The following is a 24,478-nucleotide window of genomic DNA, read 5'->3' on the forward strand; positions in this document are numbered from 1 at the left end:
TTTTGCCTTAAGGAGAGGGAATAGGGGATGAGTGTGGTTTTTGCAAATCTCATGTAAACAGTGACCTTCCTATTGTTTTGAAGGTCAAGGGGCAAAGTTTAATCAATATACACACATATATATACATAGCTCTATGGCGTTTCCTAGGCTTTACGTAGAATTTTTGAAAATTAGATGTAGACTGAATTTTTTTTTTGCAAAATTTCATCGATCTCGGAAAAGCTCAAATCAACTTTATATAATAAATGATGCCAATGCATTTGAAAAGTTAATCAAATAACACCACTAACCTCAAAAATGGTTAAAAGATGAAGATTTTTTTCATATTGATATTGTTCATAAATATTATATTGATATTGTTCACAAATATTATATTGACATTGTTCATAGGCAGTAAATTATGTAAAATATGTAACGTGAAAAAGCCCATCAGGGCGTTTAAATTAATAAATAAATATTATATTTCTATTGTTCATAAATATTATATTGATATTGTTCATAAATATTACATTGATATTGTTCATTGATTGTATGTATGTAATTGTATAAATGTGTTTAAATATATTGTGTGCTTTTGAGTGTGTGTATGCCTATGTTATATCTTTATGTCTGTGTATTTTATGCCTTTGTATTGTAATTACCTGAGATATTATTTTTCAGTTTCTATTTTCTCTAGCGTGGTTTTTTGTTATGTAAGAGTTTTAGTGTTATAATTAACATTGTGAAATTGACTTAATGACAAACTGGTTTTGCAATTTAGCGTAGTACAATGAAGAATAAAAAATAGAATTAAAATGTCTCACCAGAATCCTTCCACTCCTTGACGTCGTAGTCGTTAATTGGCTTATTCTCGATTGAATTTTGTTTTTTGTTTCGTTGTTTTTCTGCAAAAAAAAACGTTGGTTAGCGCCGTGAACAAATATTTATTTATTCTGTTTTATTGATCGAGTCATTAACAGTTAATAAATAGGTAGGTTTTATATGGAATGCTATGGAAAAGTACATTTTAATTTAGCTATCTAATTGAGGTTATTATAAAACGGGATTGAAGGCCGTTAACGAAGGTTTCCTGATAAACTTTCAGTAAAATACTAATGTATTGTCACGACGTAGGAACACGTGTTCATAAAAATCCTACGAAAACGTGTTCCGATACTATTACGAATTTACTATGAGTTTATCAGGAAACCGATAGTTTCAATCCCGGTTTTAACCGGATTACCAATAATTTGAAGAGATTCTTAATAAATTCGAAACATTCGTGGGTTATTTGAAATTGCGTATCAGTGCGAAATTTTTTTCAATTTCAATGAACTTTCAATTTTGAAAATTGAAACTGATAAGTAAACATCATATCAGACAAGTGATAAAGTAGGTACCGACATTATTTTGTTTAATTAAATTATTTTGTTAGTTAAATTAATTATGTTTTTGCAATTTTTGACAAATTTATTTGGCGGGTCAATTCAGATAAACATAATACACCTTACTTGTAATCGCAGTGTGAATATTACACGGTCGAATTGGTGAAAAACTTGACTTATTACCACGGCCAAGGTATAGTTAAAACGGCCTTAAACCGGGCTTAACGCCGGCTTAACTCCACCACCGTTGAACCGGCGCGTAAGAATCTGACAGTTTAGCACGCAGAAGACAATATTATTATAAACACTGCATATTGCATGATTTTCAGTTATTATTTCATTTATCATTTCTTTCTAATGACTCAATAAACAATATAATTTTGTTGTGAAGAAAGTTGACGATACTTGTTTTTGAAAAAAAATAAGGATTTTCAAATCCTACAATTAACATCCCGTGATGTTTCACAGGTGTGAATTCATAAAATCAACCGTCACGAATTGATATGATTTTTTTCCTTTTTGGTTTTATTGAGTTTTATTTTCCAATATACAATTGTCACTTAAAATTTGTTTACTTTGCCACTGGTTTTGACACAACCTTGTCATTCATTAACTAGCAATCTAAAAACTGAGTTAATGACACGGTTGTGTCTAAACCGGTAGCAAAGTAAACAAAATTTAAGTAAAATATGTACACTGGAAAATAAATCTCAATAAAACAAAAATGTCTAAAAATTGTAACACAGTAATGCCCAAGAAATACAATTTTTTTCATTCTTATGGAAAACTTAAAATAGGTAATGCTTACGGCAAAAAAAGTTAATTTTGTACTTAAGCCAGACAATTTTTTTAAATGAAAAAAAGGTGCTTTTCCTTCTGGAAAATTTATCAATTTTTATCATTCTATTGCAAATGAAAAGTATTTATTAATTTGTATTTTACACGCCCATACGGGCTTTTAAAAATATGAGAAATACTTAAAATTTAGTAGAAAAGTAATCATGAATTTAAATTACATATTACACGTGCAGAAAAATAGTATGAAACTTACATTAATTATTATTGAGGTATGTTATCATGGTTTTCTTGTAACTACTATTTCTGCGAAAGTATTGCCAAATGTATGTAATCTAGGTACAAGCGAATTTCTAAATGGCTTCTGATATTGGTGTTGCAATTAAAAATAAATTTCAATCGAATAGTAGTGTGGAAGGTAATTAGGCTGAGTAAATCAGGGCTGTCTGTAATAACATTAAATGTTTTAAAACAAAAGTCTAGTCGGAAGAAATCAAAAACAATTCCAGGATAAATGCCCATTTATATAAGATCGAAATGGTCCATAAAAAATGCAGTCTGGATGACATCAATTTTTAAAAAAAATACACGAAAAGATTGTTTTATCTAAAAGTAAAAAAAATATACGAAAATATATGTATGAAGGAAAATTTTATAATAAAATATATTAAGCATGTTTTATGGGTTATCAGTCCTCCTCAAATTGACACTGCGCTGAGGAGGATTGATTGATCTGCGAATTACCTTTTTTCTTTGCTGAGACCGGCATGGGAGGAGGAAGAGTAGTGGAAGATGTGGTGGTGGACGGCGCTGGGATTTCTGAGGAAAAACACGCACATTATATTATATTTTGTTTGGTCTTTCTTTTAGTTAAATTTAAAAAAAAACAGAACAGTGACAAAACAGAATAGTCACAAAACAGAACATTTTTTTTATTTTTTATGTTCTGCTCTGTTACTGTTCCGTTTCACACAAGAGGCCCTGATGAAAATAATTTCCCTCAGGGCCTTTGTCACCTTTAGGTATGCTGTGTGAAAGGTACTTTTAATAAGAGAAGATAATTTTTGAAGAGACCCATGTCGTAGGATGGACGAAGCACATATCGAAACCCACAATCGTTTCAGAGACGAGGTGTTGAACTCAAGAACGAGTCGTAGACAAATGTCAACTGTTGGGTTCTATCTAATATATTAACATTCAACATATTAACAGACTTCACAGTCTCGGAAATAAATATTCTGATCTGGGAGATATATTTCATCTTAAAAATAATCAATATAAACATTGTTTGTTTCAATTCTTTTATATATCGAGACACAAATAGACATCTATAATTTCCGCAATATATATATATTTTTTTATTTTTTTATTTTGGATATCTATTTATGTGAGACTTCTTATCATTTTTACTAATGTATCTTATTTTATTATATGCTTTTGTTGTAATATTTAATATTTTTTCTTTTATCGTTGTATTATGTTTCCTTTATTGTTTTAATTTTGTAGAATTTATATTAACTGTGATACTCAACTTTTAAACTTTGTAGTGTGTAAAAGCCCATTAGGGCGTGTAATAAATAAATAAGTAAAATAAATAAATATTATATGTAGGGGAGACCTGTACAAAACCGTATACCGGGGTAAAACCGTATTTCTCTATAAAAGCTTTATTTCTTTAAATATTCCCGCCACGACTTCCGCCCATGTTAAGCCCCCAAATCAACGCAAATCAGCAGAACCTTGTTAAAACAAGCCTGCCCGCTGGCGAGATAATACGCTTATTAAGTTTTTCGGTGATCTGATCTAATTTTACGGTTATTGAAATAATTAATAGTGAAGTTTATATCATTTGCAGGTGAGTGACATATCACATACTATAATTATATATATTTTAAATTTAATTAAGTAAAAAATTTGGGTGATTTTCGTTAAAAGTTTAACATTTGTGAAAGAATGTGTGAATATAAATTTCTCGGGCACAACCGTACGGGATAAAACCGGCCAGTATACGATTTTGACCAGGAATATTTTCGTTGAAGCATTTTTTTATGTGTTTACAGACGTTATCATCATGCCTCGTAATTACCAAAGAAAAACTACAAATCAAGACTAGAATACGCAAAAAATTAGAGTGTCGTCGTGCCGAAATCACTCGTTGATCACGTTCTTACCATGGAACGTCACCTATTTGGGATAACTTACAAAGATCTTCGAAGCTTAGCATTCGAGTTGGCGGAATCCAACAAAATAGTGCATAATTTCAACAAAACTGAGAAACTGTATATGGTATACGGTTTTACCCACCCCCCGGGGCAAAACCGGAAAAATTGGAGGTTTTGTTTTTTTTTTTTTAAATACATTTACGAATAAGATTTTCGTAAATTTATCTATTATGTTTTGTTCCTTATTAAATTTATTAATAAAAATAATTACTATCAACCTTATCTTATGTTTAATTACTGAACTACAGAGCTTCTGCCTTAGCTATATGGTTTTGAACAGGTCTCCCCTACCTACCAATCAACTTACCATGTTTGTCGTGATTTCACATTTTAGAAATTTTTAAGTACAAAATATTGCGGTGGTTTTTATGGTATCTTGACAATATTTTGTGACGACATGCTTCCATTGAATTCTGAGAAAAAGCTTATTTCGAAAAGGCCAATATCATAAAAGCATTTCATCTTCCGATATAAATAGTATTACCGTATTATGTAGTACTTACCTACATTAATAAATTAGAAAATTTTCAAATAAATACGAAAACGGAATACGGAGAAGAAAATAATTTGTACGGAGTTATATGGAATTTAAACTTAACGAGGAATCATCGGTATTGAGATAATATAATCAAATTGACGGCCGGCATAGTCCAGTGGTAACGCATTAGACTGCCATTCCGAAGGTCGCGGGTTCGAACCCGGCGTGCGCAAATAAATTTTATTTGATTAATTTGTGTTATTTCACAATTGCGGCACGTTCCAGAGTGGAAGATACTACCAGTATCGCCCTGGTGTAAGACCACCATTCAGAATTGAAACGTTGCTCCAAATGGCTTTAGCCGTGTTTAGTGACTAGATCTGAATAGCCAGGTACTTCCCCACATTCCTCTTTCCCTTCCCCACTTACCTTCAGCCTCACAACATCCCCCAATTGGGGATGCCATAGTCTCACTGGCTCCAGACGGGAGCAGTTGGGACTCTTGTGAGGTATTCACTATAAAAAATAAAAAAAAGTTAAGAAATTCTCAATGCTGATACTATTTTTTTCTTAATGAGAAATTTATTCTCCAGTAATATCTACTAAAGTTTTTCTAAACAATATACCTAAGGATTTTTTTACGGTATGAAAAAATACAAAGCAACATCATTTCAAGTTTTGGAAATTCACTAAAATTTATGTAAAAATATTTACCAAAAAAAATTGTGATGTTGCTTTAATTTTATGATAAATTTTAATTTTATAATTTAAAAGAGAGGAAATTTTGTCCTAAAACTGTTCAAATTGAACGTACATAATACAAAAAGAAAAATCAAATCCGGTAAGAAAATGATAAAGATTTCAACTCATAATATTGGTACTTTCACATTCTTCTATAGGCTGCCATAAAGTAAATCCTTCTAGACGAAAGATTTAATGTCCTTCGCCATCTTCATTAGAGACGTGGCAATAAAAACATAGGCTTTTCGATTATCGCTTACGAAAGTAATCAGTTCAACTTTTCCGATTTTTTATTAAACTTGTTTTTTGGCCAAGGTTATTTGTGTTATTTAAAAATATATTTGCAAGTAAAAATTTCTAAATAATATTTTTTTTAAAGTAAGTGAAAAAAATCTATCTTCAGAAATGAGGCTCACATTTTTCTACGTGAATAATAAACAGGATTTATTTTTAATTAGCACTGAAGATAAAGAAGATTTCTCAAGATAAAAATATAAAATTATCCTGTTTTTAATCGGAATAAGATGTCAAAATATAAATATCAGAATCAGTAAATGTATTATTTGTGTGCAAAATTTGTTTATATGGAATTTGTGGGTAAAAGAAAAAAAGTATTGGTCGAAAATTTTTAGCTTTTATTAAGATATAAAAGTCGCCTCTATGTACTAATTGCATAATTTGAGTATTGATCTTATTTCCAAATGAAGAAAGGAATGATTTGAAAAATCTTGAAAGCAACATCAACCCCCGGTAAAAAGGGATTATCTTGCAGAAACAAATGAGTGTAATGAACATAGGTCGGAGAAAATGGAATTATAGTGAACGCATGCCTCTGATGAATGTACGATGCGAACGCAGGGTACAAAAAGGTCTGTTTGCCTGTTAGTGTTATTGAGTCCCTTTAGTTTTTGACCGTAGCATAAAATAATAATTATTAAAAATATAGGAAACATAAAATGTAAGAGTCAACAAAATAAAGGTAACATAACTCGTAAGAGTCAACAAAATATCGGTAACATAACATGTAGGAGTCAACAAAATAGAGGTAACATAACATGTAAGAGTCAACAAAATAAAGGTAACATAACACGTAAGAGTCAAAAAAATATAGGTAACATAACATGTAAATAATAATAAATTTATTTCACATAAAAAATCATACAATAAAACATGCGGAAACTTTGACTAGCCAACTAGGAATGGATCCCGTTGTAGGCCAGTCAAATTGACAAGTTTAAATGGATGTTATGTTTAGAATTTACGAGGCTTACAATTAAAAAAAACTTATTTCTACTTGACGAACGTGATTTTGTGGAAGGGCGACAAAACTATGGTGTTATGGTGAAAAACCTGACAATTTTTGAAAATCTCCTACTGCCACCACAGTAAGAAGAAAAAGTTGCTTGTGTTGTGATGGAGGACTTAACCAGCCGACGAATTGAATACACTACGCCTGGTTAGGACCCAAAAGCGATGCCAACTCAGCCACTGACCGGTCTGACAAAATAATAACATGAATGAGAGAAATCGATTCGGTTAAATAACAGGCGTTAAATAAAACATCAATTTAAGAATGTTAATTTTCCTTAATAATATATCAAATCGATACAAAGAATTTTGGTTGTAATGCAAGAATATTCGGTTTTTCATGTACACGTGTTCCGTGTCATGATAATATATTTGTAATTTACTGAACGTTTATCATGAAACCTGAGTTCATTCGTAAGACCTGCAATCCCGCTTTGAACCGGAATTACCAATAGTTTGAAAAAATTCAATAAATTAATAATAGATATTTTTCTTCATGCGGCCATGTTACTTCAGTATTTGAAAAACAAGACAAGGAAAAAGATAATCCTATAATTTCTATACCCGCTATATCCGATTTTTTGACAAAATGATCTGAGTATGACATCTTGTTCACATTTTTGCGAGCAACAAGAGGAGCCTTAAATTGAGTTTCAAAACCCTACTTATCACGACCAAACCATGTTAAAACTGCGAGTGAGAAACCAAATCTGCTATAGATCATACAGAAAGTTACTATCAAAACGCGCTATATCGGATTCAACCAATCACAATAATAATAATAATAATAATTGGATAATTTGTAGAGCGCCGTTTTTGTGAAAAATCACCTCAAGGGCGCTGTACAATTTATTTCCTAGGATCTACATTTGTTATTTAGAAAAGATAACAAAACATACTTACCTGGCAAGTCACTTCCAACAAACACACTTATATTAAAAAGTTTATGCTTATAAAAGATAGAACTGCACGCAGAGGACACTATATCAAAAAAACACTGGTCGTCGCATGATCTTAAGTCTGCTATAGTTTTTATTTTAATTTAAATGTATTTTAACTGTCTTAAAAGCCTACAAATTGTTAGTTGTTATCATTTTTATTTATTTATTTTTAATTATTATTTTAGCAGTTATTTTGCCAAAATACAATATGGCCGCCGATCTGACGCCACGCTCGTGTGTCAAAATGATCTACGCGTGTGTTTCTAAACCCGCTATGTCGGCTCAGTTGACTTTCAAAAGCCTCTATATCTCGAAGTGAGTATCAAAATCCGCTTTATCCGTTTTATTTATCGAAATTACTTAATTATTGCTAGATATATATAGAAAAATAAATGTTTTTCGAAATTTTATTACTCCAATTCATTATATAAAAAATTGTAATGCAATTACTTATGTACGCTAGAGATGTGACAGTTTTTTGCGGTTTTCTCCAAATCAATGAAAGTTGATATAGCGGGTATAGAAATTACACGACTCTTTGATGATTCGCAAAATTTGACTTATCTTCTTTATCCTTCCGCACAAGAATACGTATACGACGTCGATTGGACTCATTTGAAAATATACTGCTGTTCACCTTTCTCATTGCTTCGATATAAGAGAAAAATATGCGTAAAAAATCAGTAATGAATACAAAGTGAAATTTGAGACTTTGAAATCAATAAGTTAGTAGGAAAACCATAACAGGTACTCCCGTGCGTGTTTGCAGAACGTGTTCACCCTGAAACATGTTTGATGGCCGATTCAAAGAACAAATTAGGAAAAGAAATGACATAAAACAGCGAGTAAAACAATTCACCTTCCAGTCTGATCACGCCATCCGTCTCCCCCAAAGAGTTCTTGGCCACGCACCGGTAGGCGCCGTAGTCCCTCGAAGATACATTTCTTATCTTCAGCATCATGTAGCGGTTGTAGCCGCTGTCCACCGATACCGCTTCGTACTTCTCTCCTGGTAATAAAAAAAGATTATTGTTAAATACTTCTCGAATAACAGCATATATACAGCAATAATCTCGCTGGATTTCAGCAATATTTGAACCTATGGGTTTTCGGGTTTTATATACAGGCTGTATCGGCACGTACCCGACAAATTTTAACCAGCTATTCCTTAGCACATTTGGAGTAAAAAATGTTATGGGCACTTTGTTGTTCGGTAACATTTTTTTAAATGAAAAATTGATTATTCATATTTTCACCACTGTTTTATCCTTTGTCAAAGTTTTAAAAACCACCTGGCAATATTTTATTCTAGTTTCGTTGAATAATATACGTATGTACCTACATTAGCGCGCTTTTACGATCACAACGAAATGACATGGCACCATTCGTCTCATTTTTAGCTATTATTATTTAGTGTGTATGAAAGAGCGAACACGCTTTTTGACACACTTGCTAATAACAGCTGTTGAACACAAGAAACATTGCCAATGACAGTGACGGAGTGTGGATTTTTTTATTATTTTTTGTTTTTAATTGAAAAAAAAAGTTACCGGACAGCAAAGTGCCCATAATATTTTTTACTCCAAATGTGCTAAGGAAAAGCTGGTTAAAGTTTGTCGGGTACGTGCCGATACACCCTGTATACGTTTTTTTACTATGATACATCTATTATAAAATGTGTTTAAAACATAAAAAATGTTTGTTTCGGGATTTCTAAATTCTATCCTACAGCCCCATGGGATTTGAAAACGGTATTTGCAAACCCTATTCCCAACTATCCACTTCTGCCCAAATTCCCTTAACACTGCGTCTTACATAGGTGAAGTCGATACAAACGCGATCGCGACGTGTTTTGAAGAGATGCGGAGCGGCAACGCTGTCAGCGAACTATTTCTGTTGAGCAAAGATTGATGATCACTTTCACAACTAAACAAAAAAATTTGCACTTAATATCCAGACTATTACTCAACAGTCAATAATCTGCGATTGTCCACCGCGTCCACTTCGCGCGAACATATCAAACCAAATAATCGCGTCGGTGAAGTCCCACATTGGTTGTCGCATGTTATTTGTCACATAGAAAACTTCCAAGTGGCTGTGAGCTGTAACCATTTGATATACGTATCATAGATTTCACCCACGTAATGCTACGTATACGCACCCTAAGACTCAGCATTTGCATCACAATGTACCCCGATTGAGGATGCTAGACTTGTGCAGATGGCTTTGGGCAGTTACACTATAGTGTTAGGTTTATTAAGTACATAAAATTGCCCATAAAGGCGTATCGTTAATAAGTACGTAATAACTTTTCCATCTTTTTCATTTACGATCAAAACGATGGGTTACAATGGATTTCTTGGTGGCAGGACTATATTTTTACTAGCACTTGAATAATGAACATTTTCTAGAAAAATAGAGTAAGTAAATAAAATAGGTCCCAAAAATTACCACTTAAAATTTATAAATGTTCTGATTAACGGGTTGATGATGCCTTTAAAAATTACTGCTAAGTAACACTTTATACATTTTGAAGGATATACTTCAGCATTAAATAAAGTAGCTATTGACAGGCGGTTCTAAATAAGGAATAATAGTTAGCGTAAATAAAATGAATTCCGAGCATTTGAACAATGTTGAAAATATAATAGGGCACTTGAGGGCTCTAAATTGACCTTTCTGTGACCTAAATTTTGATAGGTGACTTGACCCATCATCGCGTATACAAAAGGAGTTCAGTAGAATTATAGATTAAATAATGATACTAGAAGTGCCTACCATACACATTTGAATGGATTTTTTTTCTATTAGCCCTATAGCCCGCGGTCCGTCTCACTTGCACTCGCCTGACAGCATAGATCTCCATCTCATATGAATTTCATAAACACATTTTTTTATCACAAATCGCTAGCCGAATATTGGTTTCTTCTACTGGCCATTTTCAACGAAGTTTAATTTTTCGTGTAAACTAATCTTTATATCCAGTAAAAAAAAAACAGAACAAAACGTTTGTTTGAAATCCGTTCATATGTGGAACAAACTAAGTAAGAACTAATAGTTCGTGGAATATTCGCCTTTCCCTGTTATGTGTCGTATTGGTTTGTTCCATATCACTTTTGACCAATGGCATTGAGTCGTTCGCCTGGAAAGTTGCGGACGAAGAACATAGCAATACTCAGTTCTTGCCTAGTAAAAAAATGATTATCAGCTTGTCCTATGTCCATAATTTGTTCTACAAAATTGTTCAACACAAAATGGAAAATAATGCGACGTTTTGTAGAATCGAATAAAATCAAAACGGCGTATAAATATATTATAATAATAAAACACATGAGAAGATGACTTTAACGAGCTGAAACCGGTTAAGGTCAATAAAATTAAAGTGGAAAAAAGTTTTATATGTGTTTTATTATGATATATTATAATAATTCCACCACGAATTGTCAGTTTTAAAAATAGCAATATTTTATTTAATTTTAATATCTATTTTTACATGAAATTTATACGCTTTTTAATATTGCTAATTTTAAAACTGACAATTCACGGTGGAATTAATATATTATAATAATTCCACCATGAATTGTCAGTTTTAAAAAAAGCAATATTAAAAAGCGTATAAATTTCATGTAAAAATAGTATTATAAGATATATTGATGAAAATAATAATATATAATAATAATATAATCCTAACGAAAAATATATTTCTTAACCAAACGCAATCGCATAAGCAAACATGTCAACATGTAATTCTCGTATCCCGAAACTTGTTAAAATGGTCTTAAAACAAACCAATGTAAGCACAGAAATATGATTTGGTATTTCGATTTGATTATTATTGTAACTAATATTTATTACTCAGAAGAAGTAAAAAATCACATAACGAATAAACCAATTACATTGAATAATTTCACAGTTTTTTTACGGGTATGCGCTAGTACAACACACTAATATAAATAAAATATTTTTTCTCACCTGATATGATCATATCGCCTCTATCAGTGGTCCAGTAGTTGATAGAAACTGGGTACGCTTCAGTATGGCACTCTAATGCAACGTCCTGTCCCACGTAGGCCCCCTCCAACTGGTTGGGAATGGACAGCATAGGCGGAACTACGAAATGAAAAAAAAATCAATATTCTTCCTAAGTCGGTTCTTAACTGCTGAGGATAGTAACCCCCAATCCAATTTCTACTGTGAACAAGGATTCTTCAGCCACTCCTCGCGGTTCTGCCCTGGAGAGCCAAGAACTCCAACGTACCGGAGGCCAGTGATACTTGGTCACTCCAGCGCATTTTGTTTGTTTCTACGTTAACTCTATTAAGAGGAAGCTACAAGCCAAAAATGCGCAAATTCTTGATATGCCTTATATCGTCACGAATATATGTAATAGGCATTAAAATCGCTTGACAAAAGGAGTCAAGAAACGCTCGACTACAAGCGCAAAAGCGGTTTTTTATTTATTTTGTAAAAAATTTTATAAGAAAGCAAAAAAGTTAGCTAAGGGAAACTGTCACAGATAATCATTGCCATAATATTGTATTTTATAATGTTGTTTCATGTATGCGTTCATACATTTCTATTGAAAATATACATTTTTTAGTATTTTAAATTTATGTTTTACATTAAGTAACTATTTTTTTATTATTTTAATTCTACTCAAGGGAAACGATAGGAAAAACTTTAATTTATCCCAAGCACATTTTGGTATTAATAATATAAACCAATTCGTTATAAAGATTAATCGAAAATAGTGATTTAGCATTAAGCTTCGCCTTAAAATCAATTCCTTCAGGGAGATATTTGGGGATGATCTTATTATTTTCTGTCCTGTTTTTTGTTTTCAGACCCATCTCTAGAATACGATATACTTGATAATGTATTGTCTTCCTCGGACTTATTCAATCCACTATGTCAATTTCTACCCGACTATTATTAATTATATTACGTGCATCAAGTTTGAGATTATAGATTGTATACAAAATAAACTATTAAATAAGTAATATTGAAACAGTTATGCTGAAACTGAAACGAAGGTCCTAAAAAAACCTTTCAATATATTTATAATGCGTTGAGAAGCCTGTTTGTTTCACTTGAGTTTGTATGAATCACCTCTTAAGTCAGAAAAACCATTCTGTATTTTTTTCACATTCTCTTATTCCATAAAAAAAACTTCAGAATAAGCTTTTAAACCTCTCTTATTTATCCATATAAGTCAACTGTAGCAATTTGAGTTATCAATTTGAATTAAAAAAGTATTTCATTTTTGCAATAAATCCAAATAAATGGAATATTTCTGAATATATCCGAACCTTTTTTTAAAAAGTGATAATATCCACTTTAAACTTCATTATCAGAAATACACTTTTTTGAAAGTATTAAAACTATGAATGCAAACATAAAACCAAAATTAAAATGGCCCACTTTACGTTTTTTGATACTAAAATTAATTATAAAGAAAACACTCTTATTTTATCAGAAAAAATGTTTTATAAACTTTTACTGCCACCTCACTTTTTGTCGTTTCATATAAAAATAGGTTCTAAAAAAATTTCATTAAATTTTCACAAATTACGGTCGGAACCTTTGGTTTCGCATAGGTACATTTTAAATATTTTGTGGTTAATTTCTGTATTTGTTTATAAATATAAATTGGTGTTTTTTCTTTCTAATAACTTTTTGTTTATTTGTCTAACTATGACAGTGAGGGAGACAACGATATTTTTGAACAATTGAGTGTTCCCAAACGAGAACAAATTATTTGTATTTCTTGAGAATTAACTATGTAACAATTTCTGGACATTTTTGTAAAACTTTTTTTAACAAATTAGACTGTAGGGAAGATAAAACATTCTTGGAACGCGTCGTGATTCTCATCAGCAATTCATATGGAATTAAATTTTAAATGATTTTTGGCTATTTAATTTTATATTATACGCCCATACGGGCTTTTGAAAACATGTGATATACCCAAATAATAATTTAGTGGAACGGTAATCACGAAGTAAAACTTTCTATTTAAATTATATGGAACCCAAGCAGAAGAATAGTTTTATGCTTACATTAATTATTATTATTGAGGTAAGTTATTATAGCCTTCTTATAACTAAGTTCTGTGCAATTGAACACATCTACTATTTTTACGAAAGTATTGCCAACTGCATGCAATCTAGGCATAAGCAAATATCTGAATGTCCTGATTGTTGTAGTTAAACATTTTCGACCGAGTAGTTCTAGTTGGTATTTCGAAGATAATTAGGTTTAGTAAATCAGGGGTGTCTATAATACCACTAACCATAATAAAAAAGTCGCATCCATAAATTATGTCTGGTCCTTAATGGGGAACGATTTTGCCGCCTTTTTTGTACAAAATTAAATTTAATAAATTATTTTTTTATTCGAAAGGTATAGTAAATATCTAGTATTAGTATGTGCTACTTTATTTTGTTGTGTTTCAAATTGAAAAATACGGGCCATTAAAGAAATCGATTTTTCAAGATTTTAGAGTCAATTTTGGCAATTATTTGTGACTTAATGATAGTTATTAACGATATAATCCTACCTCTCATACTATGAAAATAAAGAGAAATAAATAAATTGTTACATAAACTATTTTGATGGATGTAAATATAATTTTCAAACTACCGATTCACGTTGGAACACAAATTTATCGTATAATAAATTTTTAATTCACAAAAAAAATCTTTTTTACAATGTTTTTTTTTTTTTTTTTTTAAATTTATATATCATTTTATTAAAATAGTAGATGCGGTTATTAGAAAGTACAAGAATTTTTTTTTCTTATATTAGAAAGTATAAGAAAAATTTTTTTTTTAGTAATTACAAGTAACTCGAACCCACTCCTACAAACTTGAAATCGTGAAATAATGAATTCTTTAATGGCCTATATTTTATAATTTAAAACAGAAATAATAAAGCAGCATATATTCGTACTAGATATTTGCTATACCGTATGATTACATATATTCGCACTAGATATTTGCTATAACTTATTTTTTTTTATATTAACTCCACACCGGAGGCCCTGAAGAAAATAATTTCACTCAGGGTCTATGTCATCTTTGGGGATGCTGTGTGGAGGATCTTTTTGTGGAGAGGAAGGAGTGAACATGGGTCTTTAAGAGTCCCATGTTGTAGGAGGGAGGAAACACAGAGGCCGGCAGTTCGTTCCCCAGCCGAGCTGTTGAACTTAAGAACGAATCGTAGAAGCGACCCGTTCTCATGTTACAAATGTCAACCGTGTACAAATGTTGGGCGCGCGTTTGGCGTATTTCGTGTATCTCGACTACGTACCGAAGGTGCCGAAGGGATCAATGACGCTAGTTCCTCAGAGCATCTTCCATTGTGATACCGATAGAACAAGGACAGCATACATACCTGACGTATAACGGACCGCCAGTTTCTGCACAGAGTTAAGGGTTTTTTTCGGGTATTTAGGGGCTCCGGACCAGAGATGGCTGCCAAATTCGACAGTAGGGCGCACTTGCGATTTGTACAGGGTCAGCAGTTGTGTACTATTAAAGTATCTGCGGGCCCTGTACAGTACGCCCAGCTTCTGAGAGGCCAACTTTACTCTGGCTTCTTATGGCTACTTATGATAACATATATTCGCACTAGATATTTGCTATACCTTATGATTAAAAAAATATTATTCAGTTTGGTCAAGTATTTTGGTCTGAAATCCATATTTAAGTTTTGTATGAAGAAGGCCGCGCAGCCTTTCCTCTTAAGGTTTATAATAATCCAAGAAGTCTTAGAATTTTGTTGCAACCGATTTATAAAAAAATATTCCACAAGTGGCTTATTAATAAATGTTATTTAATACTTACACTGCACCATGAGCATGACTCTTTTGCTGATTGAGGGGGGCACCCCGTTGGAGGCTATGCAGAGATAAGCCCCCATGTGTAGTCGAGACACCTTCGTGATGGTCAGTACCTCCCCATCCACCACATTCACTAAGGAAAACACAAAAAAGTACGTTGATTGATGATGTTGTCATAATAATAGCTAATTTATATGGCGGAGTTTTGTGAAAGTCCTCCTCAAGTGCGCTTTACGCTAAATTACCTAACCTGATACAAGGAGAAATAACATCATATTATGACGGATACGTAGTGTATGCAAATTATTAAGACTATGTTTTAAATTATTCATGCGCAGCGGATTCACTAAGGTAAACCGACATTTTACAAGACCAGAATAATATGGTATGTTGCATATTTTATGGTTCAATACTTTGGCGCACCCGGTTAGTAAAACTAGTACTAATAGTTCGGTTAACAGTAGACTTTTCTAGACGTTTTTCTTCTTTTTTCTCCCTGTTAATAAATTAAAAACAAAATATCCTTTGATATTATGACATTTGCAAGTAGGTACATAAATGCCCACCTACTCTATTATAATACAAACATTTTTTAAATTTCTAAGTAAGAATTAGGTATGTAATCTGCCCAAATAAATGTCACTATATCAATATTCGACAAAAATTCGAAAAATAAAGTTAAATAATAAAGTAAATAAATAAAATAATCATTCAATTCTTTATTTGAAAAAATAGTCTTTATAGAACCATTAAAATGGACACTATCTTGAAACGGAAACGGAACGTACAAACAAATGTACGGATAGACGAGACACAAAACGGTCGAGTCAAAACATGTACGTACGACGTCTCTCTGGGACTACCATAAAAACAATATAAGACAATAGCGGCATTTCGGTATCGCTGCAGAACAACAAAAGCTAAGTTGCGTCGAGGTGACGTTCAAAAACACCTTTTTAACAATCTTCTTCCAAATATTGAAATTGTAATGGCTCTCTCTTGAACTGTCGTTGTTCAAAATGTTACGTCCATTAAATTGTAGATGTAATTACCCATTTAAGTATATTTATAAAACTTCACCTTTGTGTACAGTTGTTCTCTCGTAAATTCATGAAAAAATATTTGTGTACATATAATAAATATATTTTTCTAGTCTGTCACGTTAATCTGTGAGAAATAATTAAGATTCATCGAATTCTGCAGTTATTTTATTTCTATTGTCTTGTCTATTATTGTTAGTTTCTGTAGGGTTTGTGAAGCTGAAAGTATATAAAATTTACCCCAGGAATTGCCAAGGCGCTGATAATACCTAACAACTAACGATCCTAACACATCGCCCTTGAGATTATTTTTCATAAAAACGGCTCTACACAAAAATACAAATCATCAGAATATTATTGATTACAGTGATCACCTACCTACTACATACTACCCAGGGCCTAGGCGGGAGCGACTAATTTTTCTGGCGCCTGGCGCCGCTTGGCCTAGGGCCGGCTCTGAGCCCAGGATCATGGCATTTCAAAAGAAGAAATTTACCTTTCAAATGTTAGTAAATATTTGTCAAACATATAAATAAAATAAAGTACCTACACATTTCAAATAAATAATAGCTGCAACAATTTTGTTATTGATACAATTTTAACTTGTAAAATAACAGACTAGAAATATTTTGTTATATTAATGTTTCAGAAAGGGTTAAACTTAAAAAATATTCTGAAAATATTGTTGAATAATTATCAAAAAAGGATTCGCGTGTTGTTTTTTCTGTTTACACTAAAAGAGTTTTAAATTTCATATATTTTAAGAACGCTTTTGCATTTTTTGTCAAACCATTTTAAAATTCGAAAACTGTTTGAATTGGTGAACAAACGTATCTAACCAAGAGAGGGGGGGAGTGATATTGTTGATATTATGGATACTGGGGAAAAAAACTGTTTGCTTCGTTGTTAATTCCTCTTTTGATCGTCTGTACAGATATTCTTGTAGATGTGAGCACTCAAATATAATAAGTAAACTTAAAAAATAATCAGTTCTACAGTTTATATTATAGCTTGGTTCTGTCGTGTGCAATACTTTGCCAGATTCACATACAACAAAAAAATGAAAAAGATGAAAAAAGAGTAGTAAAAATGTACATCCAAATTGATGGACATGCGAAACATCAAACGTGGTTTCCTTTCGGCGAACTGGAGGCAAACCACGTGACCATATTTTTGGCCAGGACTGTTCGAGAATGCTTTGAATAAACCACGAAATCAGTCGCACGTTGACCACCGAAGAGCGCACATTGAAATAAACAAATCCTCCGCAGAAAAATAGAGTTTCCTAAAGTAAGGCGACAGTTTGCAGCGCAGTTCAATGTGGGACTTTCTGCGCAGGATTGATTTGAATGTTCGTTTTTAACCGAACCCGTAAACCCTATAGGTACTCTAGCGATCAGCTCTACATAAAATTTAAACTACTTGATGTTCATCAAAATTAAATAAAAAGGGTTATTATTCACGTACACAAAAATCTAGAAAATCTTGGTAAAATTGATCAAAAATATATAACAAGAAGTCACACCCAAAAGGTTCTCGTGGTCCCAGGGAGCAATACGGCAAAGTATCAAAAGTCGTATACATATCTGGGACCGAAATTATAAAATAAAACCCCTTAAGAATTAAATGTTAAAACATGCAAAATATCCTTCATCGGTTCATAAATAACTAAATGGTTGATTGGCTTGGGGAGGGTGGAGTCTGAAAAACTATTAAATAATGTCACTTAAAATTTTATATGGTTACCTATTAATGACTCATTTAGTATAAACTTAATAAATATTCAATTTGGATAAAAAAAAACACTTTAACAGCATTAAATTTGGTTCCTTAGAATGGGCAATCTAGCTAGGAACTAATATCGACCTACAATTTTGTACTTATTTTTAATATACTTATTCAGTTATTGCAATATTATCTTGTCATTTTTGCTATATACGTGTATCTAATTAAATATAGTAAATAAAAAAAATAACCGAACTGTCTGGCGTAGCGACGCTAAAATGAGTGAGGTGGGTAAATTATAACAAATTTGTAAAAGTGTCTAACTAAATAGTGTAACAAAATATTAGATTTTGGAAACATGCTCTAAATTTGGATTACCCGATTTAATATTTGTAGTTAAGTTTCTAAGAATTTGCGCGCCATTGTAGAAAGGACAAAATAGTGGTATTTCAATGCGAGTTGCTTGTGCAATGTCAGATTAATTTACTAACAAACCACAGAAAGGGAAACGGTTACGCTGCCTCCACGCTTCGCGACTTGGCTTGTTCACCTTGCTCTTGTGGGCTGGTCAATCAATTTGGACGTCTATTGTCTATAGTAGTGAATGTTTTATTACCATTATCCCCGTTATAGTTGATGTCTTCCCCGTCTTCTCTCCGCCACATGACGTATGGCTCAGGATAGCCAGCCGCCTTGCAGACCAGGGTGATATTGCTGCCTTCCCTCACCACGAGATCTGTTGAGGTCTTGTTGTCGATGATTGCAGGGGGCACTGATGAACATACAAATAATTAGTGTGTACAACAAATTGGAGAAGACATAAGGGTGCTTGTTATTAGACATATAGTTCAATTCATGCATAGTCGAATAGACGTATAGTCGAATAGACGTATAGTCGAATAGACGTATAGTCGAATAGACGTATAGTCGAATAAACGTATAGTCGAATAAACGTATAGTCGAATAGACGTATAGTCGAATAGATGTGCAGTTTAATAGACGTATAGTCGAATAGACGTATGGTCGAATAGACGTATAGTCGAATAGACGTATGGTCGAATAGACGTATAGTCGAATAGACGTATAGTCGAATAGACGTATAGTCGAATAGACGTATAGTCAAATAGACGTATAGTCGAATAAACGTATAGTCGAATAGACGTACAGTCGAATAGATGTGCAGTTTAATAGACGTATAGTCGAATAGACGTATAGTCGAATAGAAGTATAGTCGAATAGACGTATAGTCGAATAGACGTATAGTCGAATAGACGTATAGTCGAATAGACGTATAGTCGAATAGACGTATAGTCGAATAGAAGTATAGTCGAATAGACGTATAGTCGAATAGACGTATAGTCGAATAGACGTATAGTCGAATAAACGTATAGTCAAATAGACGTATAGTCGAATAGATGTGCAGTTTAATAGACGTATAGTCGAATAGACGTATATTAGAATAGACGTATAGTCGAATAGACGTATAGTCGAATAGACGTATAGTCGAATAGACGTATGGTCGAATAGACGTATAGACGAATAAACGTATAGTCAAATAGACGTATAGTCGAATAGATGTGCAGTTTAATAGACATATAGTCGAACAGACAAATAGTCGAATAAAAGTTTACCTGATGGTCGAATAGACCTAAAATCGAATAAACGTGTAGTCGACTAACGTACACATCGTCAAGTAAACGTTTACCTAGCGGTTGAATAGAACTATAGTTGAATAAACGTTTAGTCGATTAACCTACCTATAGTTGAACAAGCATTTAACTAGTCAAATACACATATAGTCGATCTATCTATCTGCTATATCCTTATTATGCTAGGGTGAGGTAGATAAAGAAGTCCAGCTGCAATTTATTAACCATTTCGAGAATAAACACGATTCACAATATTACAGACTTTGATATAACAAACACACTATGTAGCAGTTATATCTAGTCCGCTACAGAGTCATAGCAACAATCAGTTCCCATCTCTGATTTACGGCTGCTTTGCCACATGGCAACCTCAAGAGGTAACGGGAGACGGTCAGGACGGCCACTTCCACGCGTCAGTATTCAACAGGCTGCGGTACCGGAACGTTGTGGAGCAGAGAAGACACGAGCCACTTCATGGGCCGACATATTATTATGAGCTACGATGACGACGCAGTTAGCTATTTTTTACCTTGGTCATCCAACGCTCTACACATTAAAATTTTAGCTTTGCCGGATGGCACTGCTTTGGCGCCCTTTCACGTTTATCAGGTCAGTTAAATTTTAATGTCACCAACCTTATTGTCAATCTCTCAATGTAATTTTAAATTTTCCAACCGTGCATTCAATCCTTCGGATGATGCACACCCCTGAGATATTAACTATTGATTTAAGAGTTCTCATGTTATATAAAGTTGTAGAAATAAATATTGTATCTTGGAATCATTTCCTTCCTTCTTTTATTTCGACTCTATGTTACCACATAACCTTACAAAGGCGATAAAGTGCCTTGTACCCAATATTCTTTATTGTCACAACTAAATATACTTGAGCAACCCCAGAATAGCAATGGCGCTCTCTTACAAACTTACTCTTTCGCCATCTATTTCACTTTTTCTGACTCGCATAATATACTACACTATCAAATAAAATATATGGTCACATGAACGTATACCTAGTCGAATAGACATTTAGTCGACTGGACGTATAGAAGAGTAGACGTACAGTCGAACAGGCGTGTAGCCGAATAGACGTATAGTATAATCATAGGTTGTATACGTGCAGATTGTAGATGATGTTTAGAAGCACATCAAAAAAAAATGTCGAAAACCGCCGAAAGATTGGCGAATTATTCAAACACAATTGAAAGATAATTCATAATTCTAAGTATACGTAGAGTTGGTTGTAGTATCTAGTAGCACGTGGCAGGATTTCCCTTGAAAATATGGCTATGGTGAGTTATTGGATGTATGATTATTTATTCATGGGAATTTATAATTATTATTCCCACACGTTCAAAGTTTAATTGGAGTATCGTACAATATGTAAAGCGTTTGTAAAGGTTCCCGTGTAAGGTTTAAATGGGTCATATTTTATTTATTCAAATTGTGTTTTTGTTTGTGTACCTGTTTTGTAATATATTAAAATGATTTTCTACTCGAATTGGCGTAAATTTAAAACTAAATAAAATCTGAAAAACAGTAAATTTAAACAAATGTATGCGGATGTAAAAAAAAAAAATTTATTAAAATTTTATTACAACAAAAAAAGGTTAGATCTGTTGGCAATCTTTATACTATATTATTAACATAGATTAATTTATCATTTAAATAAATCACGCAGAATTAAAATTAATGATTGATAATTCCGTAGTTTTAAATCTTCATAAAAGATAAAAATTTTAGATTGCAGTTGCGTTGCATTACTTTTAACAAAGGGTGTTAGTGAAGTAGGCAAGAAAGTAAAAAAATATTCTTAAAGTATCAAGAATCAATTTGATATGAGAATTATATTACACATCACAAATCAATATTGAAAAGTTCTAGAAAACTGACATGGCAATCATCTTGGAATGGCAGGGCATTTTCGTAAGCACTTGCTTGTTTTGCTGCAAAATGATGTTTTTTCAAGTTGTATGGTTTTTATCACCAGATTATGTGTTTATATACAGGATTTTCCAATAAGAGTTGTTATTTTAAATAGCCCGCTATTTCGGTAGATGTTACTTTTGAAGCTGTCATTTTTTGACATTTGATAAGTAAAAACTATGTTTTTAATAAAAATGGAAAGATACACGCTTTAACAACGCATTAAAATTATTAAAATTCGCTTGAGTGAATCAAATGCAAATCATCTTGAGTGATGAGGCCCATTTCCACCTCGGTGGATTCGTCAACAAGCAAAATTATCGCATCTGGGGCTCGGAAAATCCAAGAATTATTGTTGAAAAGCCTCTCTATCCTCAACGTGTGACTGTTTGGTGCGGTTTATAGTCCGGCGGAGTCATTGGACCTTACTTTTTTGAAAATGAGGCTGGAGCAACAGTTACGGTGAATGGATTGCGCTATCGAGAGATGATTAATGGGTTTTTATGGCCGGAATTGGATGGTATTAATCTGGAAAACGTTTACTTTCAACAAGACTGCGCTACGTGCCACACAAGCAACGAAACTATTGATCTTTTATGATTGAATATCAAAATTACCCTTACGTGGTTTCATCAGGAGAGCTACTAATACTCTGCTTTCTGATTTGTTCTCTCTTTAGTGTTACAAACAAACATAATATAGGTAATTTATTTAGATAATAAAATAGACAGTAAAATTTATCAATAAAGTGACTTACAATTAAGTATTTTCATTTCATTTATTTAAAATGTCAAGCCACAATGTGTTTGCTTCCTTTGAAAAATTAATTTATATAGAATTAACTTTCCAGCTAATGAAACGTTCTTTACAGTAAAAATGAGTCGTATGAGAATTTCCTGTAAATTTTTGTTTTTTATTGTATTAATTTATACATTAGAATATATTTTTTATAAAATATGATTTGGTAATGTTAGCGTCACTGGGTGCTTTACCGGTGCTGAGGTCCTTATTTTGTGACAAATTATGTATGTAAATAAAAATGTAATGGATTGAAATTAATTAGACAAATTTAAGTTACAAAATAAATTAATTAAGGCAGTTATAAAAACTAATCAATATGTAAATAATTAATGGCCGGTTGTGTATAATATGTGCATTGTGTAGGTATATTTTGAATTCTTTTAAGATTAATTTATTTTGTAGTGTAGTCCTTTTTGTTTTTTAATCCATATCTTAATTTTGTTTGTGAAATTTTTTGTTTCGCTCATTTTTATGTAGAGCGTCAGATTGATGAATGTTTTTTGCAAAGTATTTGTGGTGTCTTTGTCCAAAGCTTGTGTTTATCGATGGGATTTTTATGTTTTATACGCACGTTCGTCTAACTGGTCTATTATCGTTAGTTTGTGTTTGTTGAAATTTAGTTTTTTTGTCAAAAATACAGTACAATGACATTGAAAAATCGGAGTTAAAAGATTTGACGTGGAATGTGGTGACGCAATTTTTCATGGATAAAATAAACATATTTGCAAGTGACGAAACGACAAGCTAGAATATTATGATACGGAAAATATATTTTCATCATAAATTTCAATAATTTTTTATTCTTATTGTGTATTAGAGGTATAGTTACAAGGAGGAAATTCATAATTGTTTTAATTTTTGCTACCCTATACATGTACAAACTGATATACAATTAACTCTCTCGATTTCCCAAATGTAAATAAAGTGATTTATAATTTTCTTGCCAAGCGAATAAATTATATTTCACTATGCTAGGAGCATTTTTTAAGGTTCAAAATACAATAAAATCTAGGCAAGTGTGGTGAGCTACGCGCAATCCAGGGTGGATTTCATGCACACCGGGTGTTAATTCTCAAAACACGAGTGTACTGGACACCTACCCCAGTGACATTGACTGTAAAATGTCGGTTTCCTCTCGGGGGCACCTTGGGTAAGGATTTGCAATGAAACACAACTTCGCGAACTTCGGACAACTGACTGGTTGGGCCAGTTGTTTGCGTATTTATTGGGTTAAAATACAGTTTCTACACGTGTTAATGTTGAGCAATTATTCTTATATATAAACAGAAATATTACAATGCGTCATAGCGCCGAGAATTAATTACAAAGGTCCCACAGTTTTGTCAGTAATTCATCCTTGAACTGGCGATATGACACGCGTAAGGTGATTTAAAATATTATCAAAATGACTCATCGTGCGAGATAAGCCTCAAAGGATTCGGCATCGTAAAATGTGTGATATCAGAATATTCATTTTCGTAATTAATTAATCATTTTTTGGTACATCGATCTGCTGTCCGGTACAACGAGTTTTGTCTTAAGGAAATTATTATGCTGCAAGTTAAAATTCAAAAAATTTCTTGGAGTATCCCTAGCGTATAAGTAACTGTGGGCCACACCATACTGCTATGTTTAGGGAGGCGATA

The 24,478-nt window shown here is 32.5% G+C and overlaps 1 protein-coding gene across 1 annotated transcript in view; it reads right to left on the bottom strand.

Annotated features, from left to right (window-relative positions):
• Nucleotides 1-24,478, bottom strand: part of LOC149421187 (lachesin-like) — a 214,561-nt gene that overhangs the window by 40,204 nt on the left and 149,879 nt on the right. Inside the window, exons 4-9 of the mRNA XM_089635397.1 lie at nt 19,074-19,229; nt 15,697-15,825; nt 11,822-11,959; nt 8,709-8,858; nt 2,904-2,978; nt 804-884 (exon numbers count right to left, since the gene is read on the bottom strand). Of these exons, the coding sequence (XP_089491523.1) occupies nt 804-884; nt 2,904-2,978; nt 8,709-8,858; nt 11,822-11,959; nt 15,697-15,825; nt 19,074-19,229 (729 nt within the window). The remainder of the gene's footprint in view (nt 1-803; nt 885-2,903; nt 2,979-8,708; nt 8,859-11,821; nt 11,960-15,696; nt 15,826-19,073; nt 19,230-24,478) is intronic.

The sequence above is a fragment of the Hesperophylax consimilis genome, chromosome 9 (assembly GCF_061612785.1).
Source record: "Hesperophylax consimilis isolate HC1 chromosome 9, BYU_Hcon_1.0, whole genome shotgun sequence".
Taxonomy (NCBI): Eukaryota; Metazoa; Arthropoda; class Insecta; order Trichoptera; family Limnephilidae; genus Hesperophylax; species Hesperophylax consimilis.